General features: G+C 63.6%; 1 protein-coding gene across 1 annotated transcript; it reads right to left on the reverse strand.

Moving 5' to 3' along the window:
- Positions 1 to 6,675: 6,675 nt before the first annotated feature.
- On the reverse strand, positions 6,676 to 8,306 carry SSTR5 (somatostatin receptor 5). The gene has a single exon (XM_068969190.1). It carries the CDS (start codon positions 8,304 to 8,306, stop codon positions 7,200 to 7,202), a length of 1,107 nt encoding a protein of 368 aa, XP_068825291.1. The 3' UTR covers positions 6,676 to 7,199.
- Positions 8,307 to 8,606: the final 300 nt, after the last annotated feature.

The raw sequence follows: 8,606 nt of genomic DNA on the forward strand, positions 1-8,606 counted from the left end.
GCACCCCCCCGCCCCGCCCAGGATTGGGGCCAGCTGTGATTAAGCGCTGCCCGCGTGCACACGCTGAAGTGGAGGGGCCGGCAGGAGCAAGACAGACCCACCAGCCCTGCTAGACACGGACCCCAACTGAGGGGTCCCAGCAAGAAATTCCGGAGCAGACCCGCGTTCGGGCGCGCGGTGGGCGGGGTTGGGGCGGGGCACCTCCACCCGCTAAGGAGCTTGGCCCCCTGGTCGAGTTCCCTTTCCCCTTATAAAGGCTGTGCCAGGCCCCGCGCTGTGAGAGAATTACAAAGCACCTACTGGGTGCTGGGCTGGACTCTGGGGAGGCTCCGGTGGAGGAGTGGAGCATGCTGAATTCCAGGGTGCTCAGGGCAGCAGAGGCCACAGGACCAACGACATGGAGTAGGTGGGCGGCCGACCAGCCCAGAACAGGCCTGGGTGAGCACACTGACATCCCCGGTGGGTCGATTTTCTGGGGCTTGCGGCATCCCCGGGTCTGTCTTAAGTGGGCCGGGAGGAGCATGCGTGCCTGAGCCCGGGGAGCCCCAGACCCCTGGGGTATCACCTCCCACTTTCATATGCTGAAGCTAGCCCTGGCCAAGCTTTCTCCACTGGAGGCCTCCAGCCGCCCAGCAGTAGGAGCCACCAGGCCGCCCGCCCTCCGTTCCGCTCCGAGCCTGTTCCTTTCCTGCCACGTGTCCTCCGGCCATTCTGGGACCTTCTGTCCGGCCCCTGTGGCCCCACTGCCCACCGCCTCCTCTCTGGGCCCTCCCCAGCCTCCCTTCCTGTGGCCGCTCAGCCTAAGTGAGGATGCTGAGCTGGTGAGGCAGCTGGGGCCCTGGCAGGAGCAGCGTCTGGAGTCACCAGAGCCTGGCATGCTGGCTGAGGTCCTGGGCCAGGCGGATGTGGCTGCAGCTGCAGGCTGGGCAGACCGAGCCTGCTGGGGCTGCCAGGTGATGAACACGCCGGGGCCTCCACCCTGGAGCCCTGAGCCCACAGAACACTGCATGTCGGGTCCTGTCTCCTCATCACGGCCCCCCCGCCCCGCCCCAGGAGCTCAGTCCATCCTGAGATGGTCTCTGGCAGACCTCCCCAGACCATGATCATCTGCTGGGGGGGCTGGGGAGGGGGTGGGGGCCCCTCGTCCCCGTGTTGGGGGAGGAGACACAGCTGGGAGCACGGCGCTCCTCCTCTGCCACACGGAACCCCGTGACCCTCAGGAACATCTGCCCTGAGTGAGGCTGGATAGGGAGCGTCCACACACACCCGTGGGCAGCAGGGCCCACCCTCCCAAATTCCCAGACCGGGGTGCCCTGGAAAGGTGGAGATTTTGAGGTCCAGCGAGGATGTGTAGACCCCCAAGTGCGTGTGATTCCAGGAGCTGGATCCCCTTCAAACAGGGCTGACTCTGTCGTGTGGCCTGGGATGGGGGGAGGGGAGGCCCCCACTGAGGGGCTACTGGGACTCCGAGTCTGCAGGGAGAGGGGGCTTTCAGCCAGCAGCCTTCTGCAGGGACTCAAGGGCTGTGACAGTCCCACCTCTGAGGCTGGCTCTCAGGCCAGCTCTGGACCAGGGTTGGGGGCTCCTGGGGTCCCAGGTATGAGGCCCAGATATGAGAGACACCCCAGGAGGAAGCTGGGACTCAGAGGCCTGAGTCCCTGAGCTCAGGCCTGGGTGGGGCTGTGACCCCAAACCCCCAGCACAAGCAGGGTCTGTACCCCAAGATGCAGAGCATAGGGGACAAGGTTCACAGTGATGTCCACCCCCAGGAGCCCCAAGGCCCGGCTGGGCCTGGCCGTGGTGCAAGGCAGGGGGCCACAGGACTCTGGGGGGCTTGCCGTAGCCGAGGGGTTGGGAGCTGAGTGGGGCACCCTGGACTGGTGAGCCCGGCCCCACTGAGACGAGGGTGTGGAAGAGCCCGCGGGGAGCCAGAGGGCGGCCCTGGACACCTCCCCAGCCCCTCCCGAGACCCGCTCGGTACTGCCCACCCCCACCAGTGATGCTGACTTGGGCCGAGGAACCTCAGGCTGCACTTTGGCCCTTTGGCCCGAGCCCTTTTATGGCTGGAATAACTGGACACGCCCAGGGTGCCTGGCAACCAGCAGGGCATCAGGAGCTCCAAGAGGGGCCGTGGGGGCCGAGGGGGGGTTCCACGGCAGAGATAAAGGCACCCACACAGGAGCGTGAGGGGTGGAAGGACCTCCTTCCATCCTCCCAGGTCTGGACTCCCTCCCCCCAACTGGAACCGCGCCCGCTGAGTGCTGCAGGCCAGCCTGGCTGGGTGGGGGCAGGAGGGCTGCCCGGCCCAGCAGCCCAGGCAAAGCCGGCTCTCTCGGGCTCCCCGTCTGGCCTCGGGATGCACTGGGCCCTGAGGGTGCAGGGATGGGGGGGCGTTTCCATGAAATCTGCGGATCCGCTGGCTGCTGGGCTTCCCTCTCACCTTGCTCCGTTCATGGGGCCTGGACCAGAGGCACTGGGGTGGCTCCACTGAGCCCGCCGGACAGCCCTGCTCCCCTTGCTGGCCCAGAAGGCAGAGCAGGCCAAACATACGGTGTCCGATCAACTCCAAAGTCAAGGCCACCCCCACCCTCAGAGAGCAGGGGCCAGGTGGGGGCTCCCCTGAGTGCGAGCAAGAACCGTGTGGAGGCTACTGGTCAGAGCCTCCATGCCTGGGACGCTACAGGGACATGGCGGGTGGGTGCTTGCCCCCCTACCCCCGGCTTAGTTAGAACCCACGACTGAGAACGGGTGGGGTGAGGGGAAGGCGTCATGTCCACAAAGTGAGAAGCTCCAGACTCAGGAATCCGGGCCTGCGCTGCTTGCTCAGGAGACGAGAGGGTGAACAGCATCCTCAAAGCACCGCACGGCAGGCTGGGGCGGAGTGGGGGGGACCAGGATGCACGTGCCCCCGGGGAAGAGAGCTGGAAACAACCGGAACACGGGGCAGCCCAGAGGCGGAATCCTATGGAAGCCGTTTCTTGTCTCAGTTTTTATCCATTTGGTGGAATTCCAACAAAACATCCATCTTTAGAATTTGGGTGAAAGTCATACACCATAAAATGTACCATTTTAAAGTGAACAAAGTGAAAGTCGCTCAGTCATGTTCGACTCTTTGCGACCCCATGGACTATACAGTCCATGGAATTCTCCAGGCCAGAATACTGGAGTGGGTAGCCTTTCCCTTCTCCAGGGGATCTTCCCAACCCAGGGATCGAACCCAGGTCTCCCGCATTGCAAGCGGATTCTTTACCAACTGAGCCAGCAGGGACACCCCAAAAGTGAACAACTCAGCATTATTTAGAGTGTACAAGGGTGTCCATCTGGAGAGCCTCCTTTCCAAGTTGCCTGGTCATCACCATCATCTGTGTCCCTCCTCTGGGCAGGGCCTCCAGAGGATGCGCGGGCAGACAGGTCCACTGTCCAGGGGGCCGAGGAGCCACAGCACAGCTCCTGGGGGCCTCGGCCCCTCTCGTGACACCTGCACCCACTGGACCCCTGCCTGGAGACAGGGACCCCTCGGCATGTCTCCTGGGGGCTCAGCTGGGAGGGTTGGTCCTGGGTTCCAAATGGGGAGAAGTCAAGGGGCTCTGGAAGCTGACCTTTCCTCTGGCCACCCTCTCAGGCCTGATGACCACCAGAATATGGATCCCTACAGGCCAGGTCACCTTCCAGGTGCCACGTGGGTGGTGGGGGAGAGAACGGGCCCTCAGCCCCCAGGATGGCTGCTGCCCTTGGCCGTAGGAGGACCCTGGGTCCACTCTGCAAATGTCCTTTCATTAAACCCTCCTCAAGCTGCCCAATGGAGGGGCCGCCTGTTTCCTGGGCATGGGGAGAGGGGGGACACGTGGGGGCACAGGAGACACTCGGGGTGCAGAGCAGAAGGGAATCGGGCCAGTTCCCACTGCCCCTCGGTCAGTTTCCTTCACCTGGACAGCCAGCCCCTGTGGATGGCCCTGCCCCTCCCCTCCTGCAGTGCCCCTGCCCCTGCACCCAGGCCTGGCGCCCCATCGCTGCCCCTGTGGCCCTGGCCACGGTCTGCCGTGTGTGCAAGTCAGAGAAGAGACTGGCTGAGAAGGGGACTCAAGGCCCCTCCCCAGAGGCAGGAGCCAGGGAGGAGGTTTGTTCCGGTGGAGACCCTCCCCCCAGCACCGGTCAGGACCCACGCAGGTGCCAGGTGGAGCCCCCAGAACCCCATCAGCGCAGACACAGCAAGTGCACAGCTGTCACCACCATGGCCGGGTGTGCAGCCCAGTGAGTGGAGAGGGGTGAGCCTGAGCACAGGGCGGGGGGCAGTGGTGGGGACCCCCTCAGGTTCCTGGACAGTCACTAGACCTTCAAGGTGAGGACTCCAGCTGGACAGTAGCTCATGGTGGTTGGACCAGCCCCGAGGAGCCAGGCCAGCACGGAGAGGAGGCGGCAGGCTGGGCTGGACCCGCGGGCTGGGCTGGAGGAGCCACAGCCCCAGTGGCCTCCCCAGGGCCCCAGCCTGCCCAGCCCTGAGGCCCTGGCTTCCACAGCAGGAATGGGTGACCAGCAAAGACCCTGTTCTCAGTCAGTCAGCTCCCTGACACCCCCAAAGGGCATCCCAGCTCTCAGTCCCCAGACTCCATGGGAAGCTCTTCCTGGTGTTTACCCACGGCCTGCCCGCCTCTTGTCCTAAGACACCCCAGGATGGGCCCCGCTGACCCCTCCAGGGATGCCCTCCCTGAGCCCTCAGGGTGGGCCATAGCATGGGCTCTGCCCGTGGGGGCTGCACCACGGCCCCCCGCCTCCCCACCGCACCCCCCGCTGCCTGGCAAATAGCCAAGCCTCAGCCCATCCTGATCCCGGAGGCAGCCTCACCATGCCCTTCAGGCCGGATTTCCTGAGCAAGGTCACTCTGGGAGCCACTGGAGCCCAATAGCCAATAAAGCCCATTGATGCGGAGAGAGAAACAGTAAAGCAGGTCACCCCCTCCGCTGAGGGTGTTTGTTCTGCCCTCCCCACCCTGCTCGGGGCCTGGGGCCCCAAGACCTGCAAGCAGTGTGGTGCTCTTGGCCCTCGCAGCTGTCCCCAGCCTGTGTTGGGCGGGGAGGGCAGTGGACGGGCCAGGCTGCATCCCCACACCCACTGTGCCGTGTCCACAGCTCCGTGGGCTCACGTCCTTCTGGGACACTCCTGTCCCCACACCTCGACAGGCCCTCAGGGGTGCCCAGGTGCTCACTCTCTCCTGTTCAGTACCCCCCACCCAGGGCTTTGGGGACTGTCCACACTGGCCAAGCCCAGTCACCAGTTCCCACCCAGACCCAGGGTCCATGGGTCACCTGGCATCTCTTCCTCCACATGTTGAGTCCATCAGGCCTGGGCACACACAGGCACACATTCACATGTGCACACACAGGTACATTCACAGACATGCACACTGTCACACATGTTCACAGGCACACACATTCACATGTGCACACACAGGCACACACTCACACATGTGCACAAACAGGTGCACATATTCATACATGTGTACACACAGGTACACACACATTCACAAATGTGTACACATAGGCACACACATGCATATACATGTACACAGAGGTACACACATGTCTATACATGCATTACACAGGCACCCACAAGGGGGCACATGCACACACACCTACACATGTGTACACACAGAGGCACACACGTGTACATGCCAGCACACATGTACATGCACAGGTACACTCCATTCACATATGTGTACACACATGTACACACATGCATCACACCCACAAGCAGGCACTTGCACACGCACACACACCCACACATTCAAATGAGTGTATACATGTGCACACACACAGGCACACACACCCAGAAGCAGGCACATGGACAAACACACAGGCATGTCCCCACACACCAACATCCTCACAGGCAGGACTGGCGAGGGCACTCTAGCGTCTGCACCGCCCGGGGAGGGAGCTCGCCATGTCAAATCAATTGGGAGAAATTGACCCGAGCAGATATTTCCGTGCCATCTGCTTGCTCGCCAAAGTCATTCTGAGCAGATGGACTTTGCATCCAAGCCCACGGGGGCCCTGACCGGCGGAGGGGGGTGACTGATCAAACGGACTTGTTTCTCCCAGGCACCCACCCCTGCACGGGATGCCTCTCCCCTAGGGCCGGGCGGGGAGGCTTTGGTCACCAGCTCCTTGTGACTGACACCAGGGTTTGTGGCCTCTACCCCCTAGGCGGAGCCCAGATGGGGCTGATACTAAAGCTAGGGCTGAGGAGGCGGCCAGGACCCCACTCACCCAGAGTCAGGGACAGGAGCCCCAAGCGAGCTGCCCACTCCCCACACCAGGCAGCCGGGGAAGGATCGGACGCGCCCGCCCCACCGCCCACATCCTCAGGGCCACACCCCGCTCCTGCCAGCACGGCCCCGAGGCTCCTTTCCGTGGGTGCGGATGCTCCCCTCAGTATTATCTGGGTGTCCTGCTGCCCACCCCAGCCGCCTGCGATCCACCCGCTCTGATGTGCCCCGGTTTCGATCGGCTCCAGGGACAATATTTGCTCTGGGAAAGAGTCAAACATTTATTCTCTAATTTATTCAGGGAGCGCTTGTCAAACACAAGCGCCCTTGTTACGTGATCTTGTTTCCAGGGCTTGGCCTCGGTCTGGGGTCTGTGCCGAGGCCCCGGCAGCGCTGACCCTGACTCTCCCCTGCCCAGCACGGCGCTGCCTGCTCCCCGCGCCCCCTGGTTTCTGCTTCCTCTTCTGGTCCAGCCATGGACCCCAGCTGGGGGAGGGACACTGGGCAGGGCTGTCTCAGTGGGACCTGTGGCCGAGTGACCTCCATGTCCTTCTCCTTCCAGCCGTGATCACAGTGAGGCCTGGGCATCCGGGAGCCCAGTCCTCTCCCAGTGAGGCTGCCAGGCACCTTCTCCAGGACCTGTTTCAGGCCCGGGGCTGGGGGTGGAGGGGGTGGGATGAGCTGGTGTTTCTGGGGTGGAGAGGACCATTCCGTCCAGACCAGACTGAAAGCCGAATTCCTCCGGGCTCCAGCATTTGCACGCACCCATGGCCTCTCCAATCTGCTGTTTGCCTTGGGAGGCGGCTCCCCCCGCCCGCTGCTCTCTGGCTAGTCTCCTCTTCTGCTCCAGCCCCCCAACTCGGGGAGGAAAGGCAGAAAAGGTGGCTGTGGGCTCCTGCAGCCTTGCCGGGCCCCCCTGCCCCTGCAGCCTCAGCACTCACAGTTTGCTGGTCTGCATGAGCCCGTTGGCCTTGCAGCTGCGCATGGGCATCGTGGCCTCCTGCAGCTGGCTGCTCGGGCCCGGCCGTGGCTCCGTGGCATCCGCATCCTCGGCGCCAGCACCGTAGCCTTTGCGGAGGCACAGAACCTTCCGGAAGCTCTGGCGGAAGTTGTCGGAGAGGAAGCCATAGAGCAGGGGGTTGGCACAGCTGTTGGCATAGGACAGCACAACCACGAAGAAGTAGGCGCCAGCAGAGGCGGGCTCCTCAGGCAGCGCAAAGGCCAGGTTGACGATGTTGACGATGAAGAAGGGCAGCCAGCAGCCCGCAAACACCAGCACCACCACCACCACCATGCGGGTCACCTTCCGCTCCGAGCGCCGCCGCGTGGAGCCCACACGCACGCCGGATGCCTTCAGCTTCACCACGATGAGCACGTAGCACAGGCAGATGACCAGCAGCGGCCCGAAGAAGCCCAGCACGGACGTGTAGATGACGAACACGGCCCCCCACAGCCCCACGGGCTCCGGCCAGCTGAGGTTGCAGGTGTTCCAGCCCTCCTGGATGTCGGCAAACACCACCAGTGGCAGCGACATGACCAGCGAGAAGGCCCAGACTGCAGCACTGGCCAGCTTGGCCACCCGGGGGCGGCGCCAGCGGGCGGAGCGGATGGGGTGGACCACGGCCAGGTACCGATCCACGCTCATGACCGTCAGGCAGAAGATGCTGGTGAACTGGTTGATGCCGTCCAGCGTCATGACCAGGCGGCACAGCACAGGGCCGAAAGGCCAGTAGGAGATGGCGTTTTGCGTGGCCACGAAGGGCAGCCCCAGCATGAGCAGCACGTCAGCCACGGCCAGGTTGAGGATGTAGATGTTGGTGACCGTCTTCATCTTGGCGTGGCGCAGGACCACATAGATGACCAGTGCATTGCCGCCGAGCCCCACCGCGCACACCAACAGGTAAAGCACCGGTACCACCACCGCCCGGGCGCCTGGTGAGGGCCCCGACCCCGCCAGCGTCCCATTCTCATCGCCGCTGCCGCTGGGTACCGCCGAGGAGGTGTTCCAGACGGTCAGCGGGGAGGCCAGGAACAGAGGCTCCATTGTGGCCACTGAGGGCAGGGCAGGCTGAGCAGGAGTGCCGGGGTGTCTGCTGCAAGAGAAGGAAGGACACGGAGCGACTGAGCCGAGGGCGTCTCCCCTGCACCCGCCCCACCTGCCCAGGACGCACGGGATTACCCCAGGGCGGCGGGTAAACACGATTACTCATGTTCAACTGGGCCGGGAATCACATTAAGCAAATTGTTTGGAAAACAAACCTGGAGAGGAAGGAGCAGTGGGTCGGTAGCTGTGGGGGCACTGGGCAGGCAGCCCCTGGAGCCGAGATGCCACAGCGGCCCCCAG

This window comes from Capricornis sumatraensis, chromosome 3 (assembly GCF_032405125.1).
Source record: "Capricornis sumatraensis isolate serow.1 chromosome 3, serow.2, whole genome shotgun sequence".
In the NCBI taxonomy this organism is placed as follows: domain Eukaryota; kingdom Metazoa; phylum Chordata; class Mammalia; order Artiodactyla; family Bovidae; genus Capricornis; species Capricornis sumatraensis.

Bases quoted from the DNA above. Each gene is read 5' to 3' on its own strand.
- SSTR5 (XM_068969190.1), bottom strand. From the start codon at position 8,306: ATGGAGCCTCTGTTCCTGGCCTCCCCGCTGACCGTCTGGAACACCTCC.